The 23,501-nt window shown below is 44.6% G+C and overlaps 1 protein-coding gene across 2 annotated transcripts in view; it reads right to left on the reverse strand.

Annotated features, from left to right (window-relative positions):
* Positions 1 to 4,497: 4,497 nt before the first annotated feature.
* The window catches only part of GOLIM4 (golgi integral membrane protein 4), a 29,518-nt gene continuing 10,514 nt past the window's right edge, over positions 4,498 to 23,501 (reverse strand). The window contains exons 2-16 of one of the 2 annotated variants that reach the window (XM_030954756.1): positions 21,499 to 21,573; positions 20,237 to 20,286; positions 18,974 to 19,027; positions 18,321 to 18,471; positions 17,067 to 17,149; positions 16,463 to 16,546; positions 13,898 to 14,068; positions 12,495 to 12,818; positions 11,075 to 11,301; positions 10,571 to 10,650; positions 9,876 to 9,988; positions 8,636 to 8,803; positions 8,155 to 8,223; positions 6,659 to 6,739; positions 4,498 to 6,333 (exon numbers count right to left, since the gene is read on the reverse strand). In XM_030954756.1, coding sequence (XP_030810616.1) covers positions 6,172 to 6,333; positions 6,659 to 6,739; positions 8,155 to 8,223; positions 8,636 to 8,803; positions 9,876 to 9,988; positions 10,571 to 10,650; positions 11,075 to 11,301; positions 12,495 to 12,818; positions 13,898 to 14,068; positions 16,463 to 16,546; positions 17,067 to 17,149; positions 18,321 to 18,471; positions 18,974 to 19,027; positions 20,237 to 20,286; positions 21,499 to 21,573 — 1,892 coding nt within the window. In that variant the 3' untranslated portion in view covers positions 4,498 to 6,171. The remainder of the gene's footprint in view (positions 6,334 to 6,658; positions 6,740 to 8,154; positions 8,224 to 8,635; positions 8,804 to 9,875; positions 9,989 to 10,570; positions 10,651 to 11,074; positions 11,302 to 12,494; positions 12,819 to 13,897; positions 14,069 to 16,462; positions 16,547 to 17,066; positions 17,150 to 18,320; positions 18,472 to 18,973; positions 19,028 to 20,236; positions 20,287 to 21,498; positions 21,574 to 23,501) is intronic. The other variant, XM_030954757.1, reaches the window with a different exon arrangement.

Consider the following 23,501-nt stretch of genomic DNA (forward strand, 5'->3'; position numbering starts at 1 on the left):
AGGATCTGCCACTGCTGATGCAATATTAACCAGAATTCCTCCACTTAATCCTCTTATTAGCTATTGCATTACTGGGCTGCCAGTGCTGCTGCCTGCTGGGGAGGGCGGGGAAGGAAGGAGCTGTCACCTCCTGGGCACATTTCAGGGGTTTGGACGCTGGGGGTGATCCAGAAATCCATTTGCTGTCGCAGACATCTTTTCATGAAAAATCCTTTCCTTAGGATTTTTCCTCCTGAGAAGCTGAGAGGCCTCAGGAACAAAATGTGAGCAGTGGTTATCTGCTGCTGTGGAATGCAACAGGTGCATCTGTGTTCGCCCATGTTGGATGTTTGTAATTAATGGCCAATCACAGTCTGGCTGGCTCAGACTCTCTGTCTGAGACAGAAGCTTTGTAATCATTCTTTCAGAGTCTATTCTTAGCTTAGCCAGCCTTCTGATGTCATCCCTTCTTCTATTCTTTTAGTATAGTTTTAATGTAATATATATCATAAAATAACAAATCAAGCCTTCTGAAACATGGGGTCAGATCCTTGTCTCTTCCCTCGTCCAAGAACCCCTGTGAACAACATCACAATTTGCAGGAGATGGTGCCCAAATGGGCTCAAATCCTGTCAGGAATGGGGGAAATTCCCTGATTTGCAATGCCCACCCTGCTAAGGAGCTGGGGTGCTGCCCTGCAAGGATTGGCTCAGTTATTGGGTGTGAGCCTGGTAACACAAAATGAGCATAGCCTTTCCATCCCTACCCATGAGGAACTAAACATACCAAGCTCTTCCTGCAAAGCTGAACCCTTGTTTCATTGTTTCTCCTGTGCTTTCCTTGCCTGCATTCTCTGAGATGAGTTTTGTGGGTTTTGGAGGTCAGGAGGGGGTTCCAAACCCCACTTTGCACACCAGAGGGGTGTGAGGGATCATCAGCACAAACAGGCAGAGGCTTCTGAGCTCCCCTGAACCTGACCTGAAGGCAGCTCCTTTGGGTCTGGGAACAATTATCCCAAGAAAACACCATCAGAAGGCAAACTGCAGCTTTATGGAGACAAGGGAACAAATCTGGAAGCTGAATCTGTGCTTTCACCCAGCCTGGATGCTGCTCCCCACAGGAGGCACCTTGAGCAAAATTGGGAGTTTCTCAGAATGAAACTTCTCACTGATGTTTTTGTACAGAGCTTCAGGAACTCAACCAGGAGATCTCCAAAGCCCAAAACCCTGAGTTCCTGTGGATGATTTGGGGGCTGTGTTGCAAAGCAAAGGGACTCAGTGCAAGAATGAGGATCAGCCTGCATCACTTCATCCTGCATCACGTTCCCAGCTGCTGGGATCAGAGAGAGGTGATGTGGGATAAGCAAATCCCAGATCAGGTTATTCACCAACAGAATTGGCAGTTGTGGGATTGCCCAGGAAGGGAAAATTGATTTTTATTTAATTGTTTTGTCCTCTGCTGCATAAAATACCAGCAACCCAACCTAGAGCTTAATCTGTGATGCTGTACCTGCAATGAAAAACACCACATCTGTTGCACACCAAAGAGATTTAAGGCACCTTTCTGGAAAGCCAGGGCTCTTTGAAATATTCATGAATCTTCAGCAGTTTCCTAAGATACAGAGGAATGTCAAATAATCTCCTCATCTGTAACATTTAATACCTTGAGCTGGGAAACCTTTGCAAGATGGAAATGCCCCCTCCCTTCTCTCCTCAGGACACTGAGGGTAATTCCTGTGATGCAGATCAGGTGTGGAGCTGGGGTTAATTTAATGGGGATGTCACTGCAAAGGCTTCAGTGCAAGGGGCTCAAAAAAGCAGATTTTAGTGACAAGGGGAAGGCCTGAGGTGTCAGTGCCATTCGGGGATGCACGTGGAGCTCTGGAAAGCCAGAACTGCTGAAGGCAGGAGAGCTGAGGGGAGTGATGCCTCAGGTTTGGCTTTTGTCTTTTTCAGATTCTGTGCTGCTTTAGTGTGTGGGTCTGGGTTCACATGAGGGGATGGTGAGCTCAGTGCACAGAGCAGGGAGACAAAACAATTCCTGCTCCAGCTGGGCACCAAGGACAAATGATCCAAATCTCAGCCCAAGAGCACAAACACCGTGGGCTGCAGAGAGAAAAACAAGCAGGGTGGGACTGCAGGGGCTAAAGCTGGAATGGGACAATGAAGTGCAAGGTGCAAATGGAGCAGAACTGATCCCAGGGAGAGACCCCGGGAGCGCTCGTGCATTTTGGGGCCATTTTGGTTCATCTTGGGTGCAGCCCTGGCTGGGCTCTTGTGCTGCCCAAGGTGGGTCCATGGAGGAGATCCTTTGGATAAATCCCTGCTTCATTCTGGGACTCTGCCCAGCCTCTGCTCCAGGGCAGCCTGCACAAGGCATCAGGAGGAATAAATCAGGGGGAGAAAGGCCAGAACTGGGCATTGTGCTGCATTCAGGCAGGGCTGGAGCAGGGGTTTCTTGGAGGCAATCTGACAGGAAGCTTTGGATGGGGAATGCAGCAGGCACTGAGGTAAACTGCAAATTTAATGATGTTTGCTGTGAGGACAAGCCCTGAGGGGGATGTCTGACAGTGTGGAGCCACCATGCAGAACAACCTGGAGAGCTGCTCATTACAGAACAGCCCAAATCCACGTGGGAAGTTATTGCCTGCTCTTCCCTCATCCTTGCACTGAGTCCCCTTGCTTTGCAGCACAGCCCCCAAATCATCCACAGGAACTCAGGGTTTTGGGCTTTAGAGGTCTCCTGGTTGGGTTCCTGAAGCTCTGTACAAAAACACCACTGAGAAACTTCATTCTGAGCAACTTCCCAATTTTGAGACTGCTGAAAAATTTTCCAATATTCTAATTTTAAACTTTCTCCAGAATAAATCTGTCTCTTCAGGAACAACATGGATTGAGGCTTTGCAGATCTGTCACTGTGAATTATAACACTTCCACAAAGACTTTCTTCAAATCACAGCATTATTTTCAACAAATTTATTTTAAAACTCATCAAAATATTGATTTTGAGGTTGGAAGCATCTCAGTATTTTTCATTATTGCACCACATCCCTTCCTTTTACAACCAAATCGATGCATTAACGTGGCCATCTGGCATGGCACAGAGCAGGGAGGGGAACATTTCCATTTCCAGTTTGCCTTTGTTTCCTAGAGCATTTGGCAGCCCAAGGAGTGCAGTTGGCTCTTCTGTGCCACATAATGCTGCTGTTCCTCAGGGAAGGAGGTCAGTGGGATACAGATATTCAGAGGTCTGGCTTGGAGAGTCTGGAAGCTCAGAACTGAGCTCAGCTACAAGAGCCTGGAGCCCAAGGCTCAGGTGAATACAATTCTGCACAAATTGCTTTGTGTAATAGATATTTCTGTGTATCTGTGTACTCACAGATATAGAATTCCAGGATGGTTTGGGTTGGAAGGGACCTTAAAGCTCATCCAGTCCCACCCCCTGCCATGGGCAGGGACACCTTCCACTGTCCAGGGTGCTCAAGGTCTTATCCAACCTGGCCTTGGGCACTTCCAGGGATGGGGAATCCACAGCCCCCCTGGGACACCTGTTCCTGTTCCTAACTACCCTCACAGTGAAGATTTCTTTTAATAACCAGCCTAAATTCTCCCTCTTCCAATTTGTACCCATTATATATATATATATATGAATGTGTGCGTGTATATATATATACACATATATATTATACTAGATGTATTATATATATACATATATATGACATATTATACATATTACATATTATGTATTTATACATATTATATATTATATATGTTATAAATTATATATTGTATATGTGTGTATATATATGTGAAGATTTCTAATAACCAGCCTAAATTCTCCCTCTTCCAATCTGTACCCATAATATATCTATGAGTGTGTGTATATATATACACATATATATTATACATACATATTTATATTATATATATACATATGACATAGTATACCTATTACAGATGTATAATATACACATAAATTACATATTATACATATATATATATATACACACACATGATGTATATTTTAATGAGTCCCTGCCAGGCCTGTTGCTGCCAAATCCCAAAGTGATGAAACTTCTCCCTTAAAATTCCAGGTTCCCCTCTGGCTGGTCCTAAAGCAGAGCATCACCCTGGGGTCACACTCTGAGCTGGAAAACTCAGTGGAGCACCCCTTGTGCTGTTCATCCTCTGCCCCAGGGCTGGGGCTGTGGCCCAGCTCCACTTGGTTTTAGGTCACTGACACTCATTAAATTCTTGATTTGGCATTCCCTGAATTCCAGGGATCCTGTGGCAATGAGGAGCAGCTCAGCTACCCCATGGTCCTCTGGGTCTGGCACTCTGACCCTTGTCAGGCACAGAGGTGGGAAATATCATTAATAAAAATATTCCACTTCCCTGAAAATGCTGCCAGGGCTCCATCCCTTCCCCTGCTTCCTGTATTAAAATGAAATCCAAACACATCATGAGGAAAACTGACACAAACCCTCAGCATGTGAAAGATCAGTAACTACGTTCCAGTTTATTGACTGCAGTCAAGTTTTATTATGCCTCAAATAATTAAATACTGCAACCATGACATTAAAAATACAGGCCAATTTACCAAAATAATTGTATTCTGAAGATTATGTACATATTATACATTTTACAGTCTCATGTAAACTTTTTTTTTATACATAAGGTAAATCTGATTTATGGTAACTAGAAAACCCAAAATACTCACTGACAAAAATCTTCCTATGAAACAGAAGCACGGGATCTGGGACAATTAAGAAAATTGCAATGAATGGAAACCAACTATAAAACATAATATAATCAAGTTAGTAGAAAAATGAATTAAATTACATTCATATAAAAAATTGAACTGAAAACATTGCTATGCATCATTATTAAAAAAAAAACCCCAAAGGGAAAAACCCCCACTCCCTCTCTTTATATATTAACACAGCCTTTGATGGGGAGCTCCCCTGTGCCTCATTTCCAGCAATGGGGCATAGCCTGGGAAATCCAGATTCCCATTCTCCTCTAACATATATTAAATAACTAGTGTCTGTACCAATACAAATATTGTATAATTCATGCACTGGGATTATGTTCAGGGTAGCCCACACCAAGGCACAATTCTTGTGTCATTTCCCCCCCTCCCCTCCCCAGGTTTCAGCATGCAGTGCTGGAGATGTTTGCTAAACAACTTCTGTGGGCTTTGGCTCGAGTCTGAGGCTCACCCTGGGGCACACAGAAATCCTTCCAGCAGATTTTTGTAAATAAATAAGGAAAAAGAAGGTAAAGGCCTTAAGTTCAGCATCTTGCACCAACTGTGTCAGCTCAGCTACCACACCCTCCAGGAAACATGGCACTGAGGCAACATCATTCTGGTTCTGGTCAAATATTTTATATATTAATGAGGACAAGGAGATTGCTGCTGCTGCTGTAAATCTTCATCCCTGTGACACCTGTAGTGTTTTGACTTGGCATAATGGAGCTCTAAGTCTAAATTGGTTTTCAGCTCCCAGCTCCTCTCAGCACAGCCCCATTTGCATGAGCAGCCAGGTACTGCCTGTAATTGAAGTACCTGGGAATGCTCATTAAAATAAATGCATAATTGAACCGTATCTAAACAGCTGCCAAAATTAACAGCTGGCAACTTGGCTGCATTCTGAAGGCTTGTAAAATTTGCATATTTTATAACTGTTCTGCACCTAGAAAAGGCCTGGTCCTGCAAAGGGCACAGCCTGTGCTTGGCTTTGTGAGGTTACAAGGAATTTGCAGCCCTTAGTCAGAATAAATCCATGGAAGACAACGAGCTGGAGTGACTGAAGTCACCTGGATTTAGGCACTAGGAATATTCCCTCAGTGGTGAGTGCACCTGACATGACACCAAACATTCTGTCAGGCCTGGACAAGGTGAAAGTGTATCCAAAATGGCCTCTATAAACCGTGCCCAGAGTTACAAAAAATCCAACCTAGAGGATGTCTGGTTATGTACAGCCTGGATAGAAAAGAAATCCTAATCTAGAGTATCAAAATAATGCATTCATATAAACACAGGACAGCACCTAATAGAAAAGTAAAAAGTGGAAAACACAAGCTTTTCTTTTTTCTTTTTTTGAAATTAAATACCCTAAAAAAAGTTGGTTAAAAAAACAAAAAGACAACAGGAATTTGTGTACTGGAAAAAGAAAAATGAAGGGAGGAACTACATCTCCCCTCGTCTGCGAGTTTTTGCTGCAACAGCTCTGCCTTCCTCCTCCTCCTCCTCCTCTTCCTCCTCATAATTTTCTTCATGAATTGCTTTTTGGTTGTTGTCTTCTTGCATTTCTTGCTCTTGGTCTGTCCCTCTGTTATTCTTTTCATCTGCCTGATTGGGGAAAACAAAACAAAACAAACTTACAACAGATGCAGTGCCAGTTTCCTTATAGCTTATTTTAGGGCAGTGAAATGATTTTCAGCTGGAGTTGTGAGAGCTGATGGGCAGAAACAGAAAAAAAGAGATTTTCCAAAGCCTGCAGGGAGCACGAATTGACACAGAGGTGGAAGGGTGAGCAAAACGGAAGTTGGGACAGCAAGAAATGTTCAGCTCTATGGCCCAAAGCAAGCTAGGACAATTATGATGTCACATCCCTGTGCCATGAGCAGTGTGGTCAGGGTTTGATCCTGTCCCTGAGCCCTTGCACAGAACTCACAGTTTCCTCATTTTCCCCATAGGGCTCCTCAGCATTGTGCTCCAGCTCTCGCTTCTTCTCTTCAGTCAGATCCTCCTGCACCTGCAAAGCACAAGAGATGTTCTGTGTGGTTTAATTGCCTTTCAAAGAGCGGCCTGTGCCACAACTGGGCACATGTTCACAGATTTTTACAGAATATTTTTACAGAATGATATTATGTGGTATTTTTACAGAATGAAGATTCTAAAGAAGGGAGAAGAGAGCAGGGAGAGGTTAAAGGAGGATAAAAAGAGCCATAATCACCCAAGAGTCAGGAAACTCACTTCCTCTGAGAGCATCTAACTTTTAAATACAATTCTCACAGACAATCTCTTCCTTGGAGAGAGCAGGTCATGCTGAATGTCTCCCTGATATTCAGCTTTTGGATCTCTCATTCCATTTTGTTCTGCCAGCGCTCTCCCTCCATTCCATGCCCCACCTCCCATATTAGGTGCAAATTTGAAAGAGGAATCTTTTGGAGTGAACTTGATTTCCTTTTGGGAAGTGCTGCTGTGCTTGTCTGCTCCAAACAGTGTCCTGTGAGCTGGGTCAGAGGCATCCATCACACCAGGGTCACTTTGGGAAAGATCTGAACTGCAATATTTGAGTCCACCCACTAAAGGAACTGATCCCCACTGCAGCATCTCTTTTCTCTCTTAACTGCTCACTCAATCCCTGCTGCCTCTTCCCTGCTCCCACTCAGCACGGTGGGCACATCCTTTCTGAGATGTGTATAAATGGTTCCTGGAAGCCAAAGAGCAGCTGCCAAAGGCCAGCTCTGCCCAGCTCCCAGTGTCCTGCTTGGATGTGAGCAGCAGCATTTTGCTAAGTGCATCCCAGCTAATCCAAAGTGCTCCCCATGAGGGAGTGACAGCAGCCAATTCCAGGGCTTTGTTTGAAAGGGGTTTTGTGGGAAGCAGAAATAGGAATTGATCAGGTACTGCTGAGGGGCTCAGGGTGGTGCCTGCACAATGAGCATGACATGAAGGGGAAAGTCCCTTCCCTCCCTCTCTGCTCCAGCTCCATGTGCTGTCAGCTTCCTGAGCAGCTCCAGGAACTGCAGCTTGGATTGCTCAGGAGGAGCACAGATAAATCAAAGTCACAGCTACAGAGTGAGTAAGTGGCCAAGGAAGCAGTTTGCTCAGAACTGCACTGTGTGATTAGAGATTAATGAGGTTTTCTGTGACCTTGAGGTTTCCAGGAAATTTTACTTGTGTTGTGAAAGGCTTAATCTTTTCAATTATTGCCCAATTAATGCTGTGTGGCATGGAAGACTAATGGATTGCAGCACAGGAGCATGAGTAACCCAGAGTGTATCCAGAAGGGGACAGCAGAGCAATGGCAAAGACTTCCCAGGTTTGCTAAAGTCAAACAAAGTCATTTGGGTTCATCCTGCAGGTCCAAAAGGCACCAAAGAGTGTTAATGGAGCTGTGCTCTGCTGCCTGAGCCTACACCTGCCTTGGGTCTGTGTTCTTACCTCCTCTTCTCCCTCTTCCTGGTATTGTTCATCCACATTATCCTCCTGCTGGTCTGGATTTCCTGCCATCTGCACAAAGATCACATAAAAATTCAGACCTATGAGCTTGTCTAATAACCAGAGGGCTGAAGATTAAAGCTTCTTGTTCTGGAACTAAAGCTCTCTGTAAAGCTGAAGTAACAATAATGGCAGGAGAAGTTTTAGTGCATTCATTAGCAGCAGTGAGAGCCCAGCTCTGTGATTTAAAGTTGCCCTCAATTAAAAAATAGCAGGATGAATATAAAAAAAATCACTTCACAGAATAAAGCAAGACTTTCCATACTAAGCAGGAAGACAATGGAATAATCACCCCACTGTAGACCAATGCCATGAAAATTCAGACTCTCTCAGCCTGGAGGAGTTTACAGCTCCAGCACAGCTGAAATGTGCAGCTTTAGCCTCCTGAAGGAGCCCCAGAGGTGCCTCTTTTGCCTTTACCCACCACCAAGTGCTCCTCCATTCCTGGATGTCCTTGTTTCTGACCCGTTTCCTTGTGCTTCTCATTCTCCTCAGGCAGGTTTTCTTCTCTCTCTTGCTCAGCTTCTTCAAATTCATCCTCTCCCTGATTATTGGGGTCATCAGCAGGATTCACATCTTCCATGGCTGCCTTCTGTAATTTACAGGAGGGAGTGTTAAATACTTTTAGCCCATGGTCCAGCTGCATTTCCCTGGAAAGAACAGCAGCATGGGCTGTCAGAGCCAGCTCCATCCCCACGGGGAGCAGCTGGAATCTCTGCAGGGCTCACTGAGCCCTCAGCATGAGCAGGGACAGAGGTGCAGGCACCTGTCTGCTGAAACCCACAGAATTCTGTCCCAGAGCTGCTGCACAGCCTGTGTTTGCTGACCAGCTGACAGTGCCTGATAAGGCCATGTGAACAAAGATAAGAGCTGAATGCTCACAGCTCCACAGAGCTGATGGCATCATTCACTATCAGCCTGTCCTGCTCTGTTGACCTTGGCTATGTCTACAAGAAAACAAAACACTTTTCACCTTTGCCAGGCAGAAAAGGAGCATTTTCTGCTTATCATTCAATTAAAGCAGTTTTATATCTTTATAGACAACAAGTTAAAGATCCCTTAGAAATATTCACTGTACTTAATTTGCTGAATGGGAGGGGAGTAAGGAAGGTGCACTTGATGTGGACAGCTCCAGGTAAGCTGGAGTTTGGGGCAAGGCCCAGGGTGATTCTCCTGCCCCAGGTCTCTGTGCAGTTGGTATCAGGGCTCAGGTCAGTGCTGACCTACATCCTCTTTCAGGACCTCACACCTCTGTACTGACTCCAGCTGGCTACAGAAGCTCTTGAGCTGGCCTTTAATTAATGACAGCATGAAAAATCCCATCCCCTCTCATTTTGACTGGGCACTGCTGGCATTTTTTGAAGCCAGATGTACCTGTTCAAGTCCCAGCTAAGACCAAATCCTTTATTCCACTGAAAGCACACAGCAAAGGAATGTGGAAATAAACACCTTGCTTCCCACAAGGGAGCTTTTTCCTTTTATTTCTTCCCAAATGAGTAAGGACACCTTTAAATAGATTTTAGATGCTGTTTTCAACTGTCAAGCCTGTCTTCCTAGCAGACCTCTGCTTATCTCATTTCTATAAGGTGCAATTATGTCAGACGAGACCTGTGGGTTCTCACTTCAGTAACACTGCAACCCTCAGCATCTTAATTCATACTTACTGATTCATCAGCCTGCTGATTTTCTGCCTGATGTTCTGCTTCCTGCTGTTCATTTGCATTATTCTGATCATCATCTTCACCTTCATCCTGGTGCTGGTTGTCGTGTTCATAAGCTGGGGAATTTTTTAGGTGATTATTGTTCTACAGCAGTTTTTAGTTATCCCTTTAAGAGTCTCCTACAGACAAGACACTGCTTCTAGCAGTGGGAAGCCCCTACACAAACAGATAATGCTCACAGAATTGATTTACTCCTAATAGGAAACAGAAATTAAAGGATCAGGCCAGGCTGGATGGGGCATTGAATAGCCTGGGCTAGTGGAAAGTGTCCCTGTCCATGGCAGGGGTGTGGAATGAGATGAGTGCCTTCCAACCCAAACAATTCCACGATTCTGTAATTTAAAGAGCTCAAACAAACCTATAGGTAGAGTCAGGAGCATAACCAAGATCCACAGAGCCTGGTAATAGCAGCTCAGTCAAAAGGACACTTTTCCTTTCAGGAATGTGGATATGATCTTTAGTAATTCCTCTATTTCACTCAGTCAGTTCAGCCATGGTTATTTGAGCTTCTGGTTTTAAATTGCAAGTTTATGTTTCACTTGAATCCAATCTGGATATGAAATGAATATTAAAGTCTCCCATGCAAGGCAGTACACAAGGAGCCTGTGAGCATGGCAGGGACAGAAATTCTCTCTTACCTCCTTCCTCTTCCTGAATACCTTGCTCTTCCTCCCCTTGTACAATGTCCTGGTCCATGTTATCATAATGAGCCTGTTGGCTGAGAACACCAAAAGCCAAGCATCATTTCAGTTCCAAATGTCTGTTTTCTGCTTTAATAAACAAACTCCCCACCTGCAGCTCTGCCTCTCTCAGCAGCTGCCAGAGCAAGCCCCAGTTTCATGCTCTATTATCTGATATTTTCTCACATCACCTTTCCTGAAAAATGCTTGACAGAACAGAGACTTTCTTGTGCTGCTACCCTGAATTTGTGTTGTGTCTCTGTATGTAGAGTCTGCAGTTCTGAATAATATGGGTCAGGCAAAGAGCAAAGTCAGGGCTCTGAATTTTAGGGAACAAAGCTCCAGCTCTTCAAGGAATGAACCAACAGAACCCCCTGGAAATCTGCCCTCAGGAACAAGGGAGCAGAACAAAGCTGACAACACAAACCCAGAGCACAACAAGCTCAAGAGGGAGAGTCGCACCTGAGGCGGTTGTTGAAGAGTTTCTCCCCTTGCTCTGCCTGTCTCTGCAGCTGGAGCTCTCTCTCCTGGAGCTGCTGCTGCCTCAGGAGCTGCCCCCTCAGCCTCTGCTGCTGCAGGGACTCCTGCTGCTGCCTCAGCTGCTCGGCCTCCTCTGCTCTCTGCGCTCCAAGGTGCTGCTGCTCCAGCTGCTGCTCGTAAGCTGCTTTCTGCCTCTTTGTCGGTGTTACCTGCACAGAAACGTGTTAGTCACACATTAATCATCCCCTCAGTGATCAGAAACAAGCAGGGAGAAGGCTGTCCAGAGGGAAAAACAAGCTCCATGCAATTGCAGCAAAGTTATTTTTAAGGTTTTTTTAACTGCTTGAAGTTAAAACATTTTTTGGAACACAGACTGGAAGTGTTGGGGTGTTTGGAAGTACACAGGGAAGAAAGAGGAGATTGTGGGCTAAGGAAAGCCATGCTTTTCCTATAAATAATAATAAAACCTCCCAACATATTACATAGTAAAAGGAGGTTTTGCTGACTGATAAGACAGCAAAAAGTTTCCACTGATTTAAGGGGTAATCTCAGGGGGAGCTTCTTTTAGCCTTAAGTGAGACACTGCACATCCTTTTATACTCAGCAATAACTTAGATTAACTCCAGCTCCACAGCTTAACCCACTGCTGCTGTTCTGACCCTCTGCAGCTCCTCAGCACCTCATTACACCAGAGTGACACAATTAATCTACCAGGACAGAAAGTGTTTACAAAGCCTACAGTGAGACCAATGAAATACACTTTCCACTGCAGATCCAATCTAGGATGCAAATCCAGGTTTTATTTGCTAGTTTTATTTAGAGCTGCACACTGACTTCCCCTGGTTATTTTAGTAATGTTTGTCTGGCAGTTAAAATTCCCTGTCAAACAACAGTGAGCACTGAGCTGGCAGTGTGTTTGCAGAGGGCAGGTACCTCTGACAAGAAAGCACTCTGCAATTTGCTGAGATGCATCAAGTTACCAAAGCAGAGCAGTTCTCCATCCCAGCCTCCCTCTCACCTGCTGAGTTCTCCATCAGCTACCACAGGCCTCAGGTTTAAAGTGGGAGACAGGATTCAGTCTGCTGCTCTTTTTTTTTCTTTTTTATTTTCCATCTGCTGCTTTTTATCAGCAGAATTAATGTTCATTAAGGTCTGGCCAGCACTGCAATACAAGTGTGCTCAAGTTAAGCCTGAATCCTATTGCATCCAAGTGCTTTGAATCCCAAATTTTCTATAAACATGACAGTAATTTTATCTAAAAACCAGCGAGTGCTCTGAATCCCAAGCTCTCTATAAAAACTTCATTCTGCCCACAAATAGCTGACTGCAATACAAGGCCAGCAGTGAAAAGAGAAGCCTCCATTGAAACAGCAGATTTAATCAATTAGAAAAGACTCCCTACCTCTGAGTGCAGGTGATCACCCAACATGTTGGTTTCCTCTTCCTTTTGTTCCTGCTTTTTCCATTCATGTTCTTCTGGGGCTTGGTCCTGCTCCTCCTCCAGGTGCTCAGGCTGCCCTGCCTGCTCCATTTCTTCCTCCTCAAGCTCCTTTTTGCGTTCTTCTTCCATCTGCTCTGCCCGTTGCTCCTCATCCTCTCCAGCCTCCTGCTGCTCCTGGATGTTCAGCTCCTTGGCATTCTCATGAGCTCTTCCCTGCACATGCAAAGGCTCAGCCCTGTCCTGCTCCTGGCTCTTTGTTTCTTCTCCTTCCCTTGGCTTCTCATTCTGCAAAACAGACACAGGATTATGTGTGTACAACACATTTATGGATTTCAGTTTCAAGAGAGCCAAGGACAGGCTTGGATCCTTTATGGCAGCCTAGAGCTGCTGTCAGGAAGGCCAAATGCCTGCTCTGGAACGAGTTCCTTCTGCCAAATGGGGTCATAACCTGGTTTGTGGCTCTACAGCTACACAAGGTGTTGTACCACCACAGAGTAAGTTAAGCCTCATTTTACTTGAAAAATGAAAAACTCTTACAATTCTACAGAGCCAGCTTTGTCTTTTAGAGACACAGTTTACTGCTGGCTTTGGCAGAACTGGGTTCATGGCTGGACTCGAAGATCTTAAAGTTCTTTTCCAACATAAATGATTCCATGATTTTTATTTCTTGTAGAAATTCTTGTAAAACAAAATCACAACTGGTTTTTTCTTAACTTCTACATTTACTTCTACATTTACTTCTAGATTACATGTTTTCTGCTTGAACCTTGGTGTGCCAATTTTAAATTCACCAATGTGCCACTGGAACCTTATAAAATAAAAAATTCTTCAGAACATCTAAAAGCTTTCTGTAACACTTGAGATAGCTAAAATTTTAGATTTCTTATTTTAAAAAATTTAAATTTTGACTTGTAAAACAAAATCACAACTGGTTTTTCTTAACTTCTTCCTTTACTTCTACATTTACTTCTCGATTACACGTTTTCTGCTTGAATTTTGGTGTGCCAATTTTAAATGCACTGACTACAATGGTGCCACAAGAACCTTATAAAATAAAAATCTCTTCAGAACTTCTAAAAGCTTTCTGAAACACTTGAGATAGCTAACATTTTAGATTTCTGATTTTAAAAATATTAAGTTTTGAGCAACTTCTTAAAACAGCTGGCATGAATACACTTAAAACTGGACTAATCATGTGAGAAAAGATCATCATGAATAGATTTCCTTACCACTCAACAATTAAACCACTCCTCACCGCTTTCCTCCAGCAGTGACAGAGGTGCACAGTCAAACACACTCTCCTGAGAGACATTCAGCCATTGTGCTGGGTCAGAAGCACTGCTGGGCTGTCTGGAGCCCTGTACCTGCTGCTGCTGCTCAGCCCCAGCTGCGGGGGGCTCCGGGGGGCGGCTCTGGGGGGACGGGCCCCGCGCCTCGGGCAGCTGCTCCTTCCCTCCTTCCTCCTTCTCCGCATCTTGGAAACTTGGGATTTTTTTGAGTGTGTCCTTCAGCTGTTTGTACTCCTCCACCTGAGTCTAAAGCCAACATGTTAATGATAGTGTGTCCAAATTAATTTCTTAATCAAATGTAGTCACCTTGAAGTTGCTGGTAGGACATGTGGTAGAAAGCTTGATATTCCAGGGATGGGAGCTTTTAAAATAGAATTTTTTCCTCCAAACATTAGATGACACTGATCCATCAGGATCTTTTCAAAGTGCACATGCATACCAAAGTGTATTAAAAACATCTCTGTGGGACAAAGAAGAGGAGTTGTTTTATTCATGCCAAGCAGGAGAAGTGTCAGAAGGGGATGATGAAGCTTTCCTGGCAGACTAAAGTGAGGGAAGTCAAAAGCATCACAACTTCTCCTTTGCTGGTGGAAAGAAGTGCAGCTCTTTCAGAAACAGAAGTTTTAAAGTACATCTACATGTCATGAGAATGCCAAGTGCTCAACATTTAGACAGGTGTTAGACAAGACAACAGCCAACATACAGAACTGAGGCAAAGAAAGTCACAGTGGTGAAGAGCAAGGGGGAAAGCAGAAGGGAAAAAAAGAAAAGAAGTAGAAGGAAAATGTAAATTTCTAAAGGCTTCCTCAAATGCAACAGTAAAATGTTGGAATTTGATTTGCTGTTTAACTTTGGACAGGATCAGAAAGCTTTAATGAAAATCCAGCAGGCTTGGTATACCCCAATCCCTGGCTCTGCAGTAAGAAGATTTCCAATTAAAGAGGATTTTTTGGGGTGGGCAGGGTGTATAAAAGCTGATCAGCTCCACACACAACAGGTGCCACACCAGAGAGTTTCCCTGCTGCTCCAGGGCACGTGTGAGTGTGTTTGAGAACCTCCACAGGCCTATGGACTCCTAAAACAGAATGGCCTAAAGGGAAAGCAGAGTACACGGCAGAGTCACTCAACTGAATATTCTGAGTCAATGCCACAGCTTAAAATGTGCTGCCACTGGCAGAAAACAGGGTTTATTAAAATATATAACTAATCTGCCTGGCTGGGAAAAAGCACTAAGACCAAAACACTTTAAAGATTCAGTTTAGTGCAGTATTGACCACTGGTGTTCAATGTCTAGAATACACCCAGAAATAGAGGGATCATTTCTGGAGCTGGGAAAGAATCCCTAGGGGACTTTCTGCAGCTGGTTTGCAGGAGAAACCACATAAAAGTGTGAAATACCCTCTGTTGTCAAGGCATGTGCAAGGCGTGGGACAAATGTCTCAGCCTGGCTGCAGACAGAGAGGCTTTGTGTGACACAAGTTTTCTAATTAAAGAACTGAATCAAAGCCAGGAGAGTGGGGAGCTTCCCTTTGGGCTTGGTGAAACTCAAATCAGCCCGTCCATGTGGCCTTGTGGAATTTCAGATGTTATCAGCACACACCACACAGCAAATGTGGCCAGTGGGAGAAGAGCTCAGAATTAGCTGTCAGTGTGGGTTAGCACTGCAGATTATGATTCTTTTCAGTCTATGAGGGACCTTCCTGATCTTTCCCTGTTTTTTGAGTATCTTACACATACTGACAGGCACAACAAGCAGAACTGGGGAAAAAAAATTCAATGCTTCTAATGCTGCTAACGATTTTGTGGACTGTGAAAACGCCTAAATGAAGGAAATCAGTCAGGAATAAAAATAACTTCACACTGCCTCATTGCCTTTCCCTGTGATCTTTCACCAAAAGTCTTCCTCTGCTCCAACATCACTCCCACTTCCAGATTCCCTGTGGCCTCCACAGCTTGTACTGGCACAGCTGACTGAGCCTGCAACAGTTTGTGCTTCATGGATGGTTCACTTGAAAGTGACATTTAAGGAACTTAATGCTGCTGGCTCTTCCAAAAACTAATCTGAGCTGCACCTGGAGTTTTCATACCTGCACACACATCTCCATCTACTCTCTGCTGCTGCTGCACTGATGTGCATTGCCCAGAGCAGCCCCTGGATCCCTGAAGTGTCCAAGGCCAGGATGGACACTGGGGCTGGGAGCACCCTGGCATGGTGGAAGGTGTCACTGTCATGGCAGGGGTGGCACTGGATGAGCATTTTCCAGCCCACTCTGGAAATCCATAAAAACCTCACAGCCTCCCCAGGCACACACAAGAAGAGATCTGACACCAGCACCCAGGGCTAGGAGATAAATCTGAGGGTCAGAGTGCAGGGTGCTCACAGCAGTTCCATCAGAGAGGACAGAGACAGAAAGGCACTGACAGCTCCCAGGGAAGCAGAGACTCTCTTGCCAGGACCACATGCACTGCTGGGCTGGCCCCCAGCCTGCTCTGTCCCCTGAGCCCTCTGGGGAGCAGCCCCTCTGTGCCATGCACTCCTGGGTCCCCATGCCAGAGGCACATGCAGCACCCTGAAGCCAGGAGAGGTTTGGAGACAGATTTGGGAAGCTGAGAGCCAGCAGGAGCTGCTTTCCTTCTGACCTGAGCAGCAGCTAGTGCACTCTTGTGGTCTTCCAATGTCACCACAAGCTCGTTGTGCTGGGACAGTAAGTTCTTATGCTGTTGCTACACAAAAAGAAGAACATCACACGTTTCACATAAAGTTCATTCTAAAGATCACTTAGGGGGGGTTTGAACTAGGAAGATAATTCAATGTATTTTGAAAAGAAAATCCTTAGCTGGAATTTATTTATTTCACATGGAATGCATATTGAACAGGCAGAGGAAGCAAGCACACCAGGGAACGCAATTTGGAGGCCAGGATGTGCGTAACTAAAATAAAGTTAAAAGTAGGGGTAGATGTCGATGAACATTAAAAAAAAAAACAGATGGAAAACATCAGTTTTGGCATTGAGTTTTGCCAAAACATAATTTTTAACTTATAAGACCAAATCCTGATTTCTATACTAAACACTTTTTATTTTTTTATGGGCAGACACCTAAAGCGCAGGTGGCCAAAGACAAATCCAGGCCAGCCTATTCCTCTCCTTTTTCCCACATACAGCACAGCCTGTTCTGGACTTGGGAAAACTTGGGAAAATTTTTTCCTCATGATTTTTAAAGTGCTTCACAGAGCAAGGCCTACCTTGACATCCTGCAGCTGGGTGTGAATGTCTTGGTGAGCTTTTCTCAGCTGCCTGTTCTCCTCCCGTAAGTTATACAGGGATTCTGTTGAAAAGAAATGAGAAAAACACAGAGTTTAAACCTGGCTGGATTTGTAACACCAGGCTAAGCACTAAAATCAAGATTATAACACAATCTACGTAAAATCCCACACGAGTGCTATAGTAAAAATTAGGTAGAATAATTGTATGGTTTGTTTTTCTTACTTCTCTCCCCAGCCCTATTAAAAGCTTTCCATTTTCAAGCAGAAAATCATAACATTTGGTGATATTTTCTATCAGTGCACCCAGCCTGCACCTGGAATTCTGCATCACTGCTCCTGCTGGGCGCTGCAGATGGCAAAATTCCCTCTGGAAATCTGAATCCTGGAAAGGCAGAGAGGAAGGCACCCTCCCCTCTTTCCCCACATCACACCTGGCAAGTGACAATTTTCTGTCACAGGACCCAGCTATTCCTTTGGAAGGGAGATGGCTCCAAAAGCTTCTGGGATCAGGAACAGAGGCTTCTATTCCCACTTTTTACATGATGTTGATGTGGAGCCAACAAACAACCTCTGCCTGCAGTGCAGACAAACAGCTCTAGAACCAACCCCTGTGTTAGGGACAGGTGGCAGAGAAGGCTCTGATGGACACAGCCCCATCCTTTTGCTCCATGGAACTGTGTAATGAGGACGGAAGAGGCCTGAAAACTGCCCAGAATCTTCAACAGGAAACTGGATGGCAAGAGTAAAAACTGAATTCATCACCCAAGCGTACAGGTGCAACGTGCTCCAGAGGAGCTGGCACATACAGGGAAAAGGGAGGTATAAAATGTAAATAAAATCACTTCAGAAAGAGGCACAATTACATCTCTGCTAGCAGTGGCAAATATTCTTAGATTGCCTTTCGTTACAAACAAGAAGAGGCAAACCTTTTTTCCCAGGTTTATATCAGTCTTAGAATTAAAAATTAAAGACTGACTCAACAACCTCTGACACTGGACAGGCTTTTAAGTGCTGGGTTTTTTGCTATTTCTGTGACCCAGCCAGAAACACAGAGCACATACAAACAGATTTCAGAGAGAGGCCTCAGAAAATCATCAATAAAATGGAACTTGTCAGGAGGCAGAAGATGCACAAATGACCTGTGAGTGAGAACAGAGAAAAAATGCCTCTCTCACACCACACAAAGCCAAACACCCAATTTAACATGGGCAGCCAGACACAGGTTAAATTTACCCTTCAGCTTGGAGATCTCCTGCTCCTTTTCCTGCTGCAGCTGTAGGTATCTCTCCTTGTGATCACTGAATGTCCTGCTGAACTCCTCTCCCTGTTTTCGGTGATCTTCCTCAAGGTCAGCGTGCTGCTTCTTCAGCTCTTCGTGTTGACTCTGCAAATACCAAGTTGGGACACTGGAACAGCTCTGTATCTGCAGATCTGGCTAATATTGTCTTTGGCAATTTGTTTAGTAAGTGCAGATGAATAGGAAGCATTCATAACAGGAAGGTTATTATTCAAAGCATGCACATTGCAGCTCCTTCCAAACACAAAATGATCTCTGTGATGAGCAGGCTCCTCTTCCAGAGCTGTGTCACCTCACCCCAGAGCTGCACTGTCCCCCTGGGAGCTGCTGAATGCGGCTCAGAAAATCCCTACGTGCCAAACTACAAGAGGGCTGATAAGTCAGTCTTCCCTACCAGTAATTGTATCTGATAAGATTAAATTACCCACTGGGAAGCCTGACTAGGAAAAACTGCAGGAAACCAGATTTTAATAGTCAGAGGAAGGCACTGTCCACAAACTTGGCACTCTGCAGTGATGCCAGAAGCCAGCAGGCTGTGTCCCCCCAGCATAACCAGTTGCACAGGTGCCCTGCTGCCCCAGTCACTCACCTTCAGCATCTGGTGCTGCACGCTCAGGGCGCTGTATCTGCTGTTGGAGTCTTGCTGGAAAACAAAAGCACTCCTGTGAAACCCCTGACACCCCCTGAGCTCTGCACACACAGCTTTTGGGAGTCACCAGCCAAGGGATGCAGCTCCCCAGGACACAAATCCACTTCCCCCTGGCTTTGGAGCTCCCCAGGACACAAATCCATCTCCTCCCTGGTTTGGAGCTCCCCAGGACACAAATCCATCCCTCCCCTGGCTCTGGAGCTCCCCAGGACACAAATCCACCTCCCCCCTGGCTTTGGAGCTCCCCAGGACACAAATCCACCTCCCCCCTGGCTTTGGAGTTCCCCAGGACACAAATCCATCCCTCCCCTGGCTTGGAGCTCCCTAGGACACAAATCCATCCCTCCCCTGGCTTGGAGCTCCCTAGGACACAAATCCACCTCCCCCCTGGCTTTGGAGTTCCCCAGGACACAAATCCATCCCTCCCCTGGCTTTGGAGCTCCCCAGGACACAAATCCATCCCTCCCCTGGCTTGGAGCTCCCCAGGACACAAATCCATCCCTCCCCTGGCTTTGGAGCTCCCCAGGACACAAATCCATCCCTCCCCTGGCTTGGAGCTCCCCAGGACACAAATCCATCCCTCCCCTGGCTTTGGAGCAGAGCAAGCTCCCACACTCTGCACCTACTGCAGCAACAACCTATTTTAACTCCTGTTCCTCAGCTCCCAAACTGCTCCCCAGTTTCAACATGAAATAGCCATAAAATCCTAATTTACTTGCTTTATAAAGAGTTCTTTACAGGTTTCTGGGTCCTCTGCCAGATAGAGCTTTCCTTCTGGCACTTGGTATATAAAACAAAGTTTCTTGATGTCTTTATGCTTTCCAGTTCAAAGCCCATGTGTTAGAGAGCTGTCACTGTTACTTTCCCTGGGGGCTAAGCTACAAAAAGATTTCTAACACCTTCTTATTCCCCTTTCCCCTTAAATAAAACAACATTACGTTTGAACTACCATAATATAAACAGGGGATTATTTTCTAAATTAATTTTCTGGAGAGGTATTAGTATCTCCCACTATAGCTCAAATAATTAGGAATTGGAGAGCACTTATGAATGCAGAGTAGAACTGGGATAAGTGAGAGCTCTTTCAATTAGTATTTTGCAAGATCTCTTCCTTTGAACAGTCATAATTGCAAAGTATTTCCTTTTCCTTGCAACTCAAATAGCATCAGCTATTAAAAACTTGTACTAGGCATGATGACTTACCCTTCCTTTATTTAGTGTTTCCTGTGCTTCTAGTTTATAAACAAGAAAATCTGCAACATAAAAGGGAAAGTAATGATGAAAAAAAAAACGCCTGGAAGATGAGAATCTGTGCTTGAATAACTCGACTGTTGAGTACATAAATTCTCTTCAAGAGCTGAATATTCATGCAGAAACAATTTTCAAAGGATCTTAAAAAAAAAGAAAAAAGAAAAAGAAAAACAACCTATGGAGAATTTGACAAAATGAGCAAATTCTTAAAATGCACAAACTTTAAAAAGATTCATAAAATATTTTCAACTAAAGTTTTCATACCATAGTGAGAGATGCAGAGCTCAGGCTCAAATCTACAGATGAGTAATTAAATCTGACACATGAACTCTCCCAGCAGAGACCCAAGAACATCATTCAAAAGGAAAAGGGCATTTATTAACTGTGTATTCTTGGAAATAATAAACCATTTCCTCATTTATTTCTTGACCTCTGTCTGTTTCCAGGGTTTGAAAAGGTGCCTCCCCCTCGGGTAGCAGCAGGACCATTCCACACTAGATGGCACCAGAAACCCACCGAGACCTGCACAGTGAGAATCATTTCTCACTCCTTGTCAGCTCTGCTAAAGTCATATTTTTAATTCAGCAGCTGAGTCCTCAGTTTTAGAAAGAACAGAGGCTCTATCCTGAAAACAGCAGTGAATTTAGAGGCTGGGGAAACTCAGAGGATTGAATACTGTTGAATTTCCACAGAGGGCACACAGAGGTGTAAGAAATGCAATTTGCGTTTGCCTCACCCACACCTAGAATTTAGTTTTAATCAGGAAAAGGTGTATAAGCATGTGCTCACCCTAAAGCATGTGTAAAAGTACTGATTCCAAGTTTAGTTCCCAGTTGATGGAATGCAGGAAAAGATCCCATGGTTTTGGTACAAGTTTTGAATTTTTGGCATACCAGGACAGGATTTACACATGCCCATACCCCATGTACATGTTGGGGTTTTTATGTACATGGATACAAACATATTCTCTGTGTTTATTACTTCATATTGCACTCAGCTGTAAATAGTATTAAAGGGATGATTGCTTTTAAAAAGATCTGATTAAAAAAGATTAAATAAAAAAGAACTACTAGAAAGAGCAGCACAGCTCTGCCAAGTGGATACTAATATATTGCTTATATATTATCCAACTGATTTAAAATTGAAGAAAAACCATTTGAAATTACTTTCTACTATAATCAAGTTAAATACCAAAGTGAAAAGTACATTTTTACCTTCCTTTGCTTTCTTATGTTCCAGCCTTTCCTTTTGCAGTGACTTTTCTAATCTTGACCGGTGCTCATACACAACTGAAAAGAGAAATTTTGTTCACAATTCATTTCAAAAGTAACATACACAAACCTCACCATCCACCCCAACACACCCAGGGAGTGTTGGCACAGAATGCACCAGGAAAATACAAGTGGAATGAGGTCATGGGATAAAGGGCTGTTTGTAACCCTTGTGACAGTAACTTTTTCCCTTTTTGCTCCCTTTATCGATCCCAAATCCCGGGTTATTTGCATGGCTAACACAGAATGTGATAACCAGGTGAGGGATTTGTTTGTGGAGGCAGCCAGCTGTGGTGGAGCTACCAAAGGCTCCTTGCTTCTCAGGAATGCAGGGACATTTTCCATGTTTCCATCCTCCCCTGCCTTGTTTGCACAGAGACAAGGAAATAAGACAGGGCAGCTCTGCTGCCAGAGGAATTCCTGGCAGCACACAAAGTGTCCCAAGGAGGGAAGGGAGATGCCCGGGGGCAGGACAGCTCTGGGAGGTGCAGCAGGGCACTGCTGCCTAAGCTGAGCCATGGGGAACCTGGGAGTCACCCTAAATTCTTCCAAAAACTGGGAATACAGTATTCCTCTGCACTGCCTTCCTGCAAAAATGACTCCCAAGGACTGTCCAAGCTGCCCAGGCTTCCTTTGCAGACACCACCCCAAAATGGGGTTTACATTCATGACTTTGTTTGTTGTAGCCAGTTGTGCTTAGGCCATTCAATGTCCTCTGGCACAAAGTTCCCCATTGGCTGCCAGTAAAGCAGGATTTCATTCAGGTTGTGCTTTGGACATGGAGTTTGGGAGGTGGCACATCAGTCCCTATTTACCCTTCCTCACCTCTCATTATCTGAAATAGGCAAGTTTGCAGCAAAGATATCAATTAAAACACCCGGAAATTACAATTATACGCATTTAAACTCAGTTTAACACAAGTATCTTTCACTGCCCAAATTACAGTTTGCATTCTTTTAATGAGTTATTAATTTGTAATAAAACAATGAGTGATTTTTCCATCAAAACCAGGAAACTAATTTCATGAGAGCAAACCATTGATGAATGCAAGCCTTCAGCAAGAAGCATCAAATAAAGATTTGTATCTTGGCAACTACAGAAAACTCCTCTTGCACCTTAAAACATGTTCTTAATTCCACCAAGGTGCATTCTGCAGCCTTATCTCTAAGTGTTTATGTTTTAGCTCTGAAGCTGGATTGCTAATCAATCCCTGGCACCTATCTCCACTTTGCTATTTATCTTCTGAAGTCAAGGGCATCAGTCAAAATGAGCCAATGTATCAACACCCTCTAGAAGGGAACAAGCAGGGATGAATATTCAAAAAGTCACCAGCAGGCTTGGAGAAGGGGAAAAAAAAAAGCACTACACAGCACTACAGTGATGGTTTTATTTCAGCCCTGAAGGTGGTGAATGCTGAATTATTGTGCAAAAGGAACAGTGGCAGCAGAGCAGCTCAGGAGAGCAATGAAAATCCATAATGGGCTTCCCCTCCCATGCAATCAGGGTGGAACAGGGATTTTGGCAGACACACGAAACCACAAATGGATTTGGAGGGAACATTTTCCATTCCACTTCTCCATCTGCAAGTGCACCTTCCCCAGCTCCTGCTGCTGCTTTAACAAGTGTGTCTGTGGGGGGGGGGAACCCTGCACAGCCAACCCACCACAGGGGCAGGAGAAAGGGGCAGAGAAGGCAGGATTTGGGGTTTAGGGACCTCTCAGAGCATCCCTGCTGAGCTCTGGGCTTCACCCTGCACCTGCAGGATCTGAACACAGGCAGTGCAGCCTCTCATCTACCTGCTGAGGAGCAATCCTTGAAACACTGGCCCAAAGCTGGAGAAGTCCTAAAATAACCCCTCAGATGACTAAAAAGGGCAAGGAAAAACCTCCTCCCTCACCTCTGCCCTCTGAGTTCAGTTACTGATTGGCCCAGCACGTTCCCCTCTG

Source organism: Camarhynchus parvulus, chromosome 9, assembly GCF_901933205.1.
Source record: "Camarhynchus parvulus chromosome 9, STF_HiC, whole genome shotgun sequence".
Lineage (NCBI taxonomy): Eukaryota > Metazoa > Chordata > Aves > Passeriformes > Thraupidae > Camarhynchus > Camarhynchus parvulus.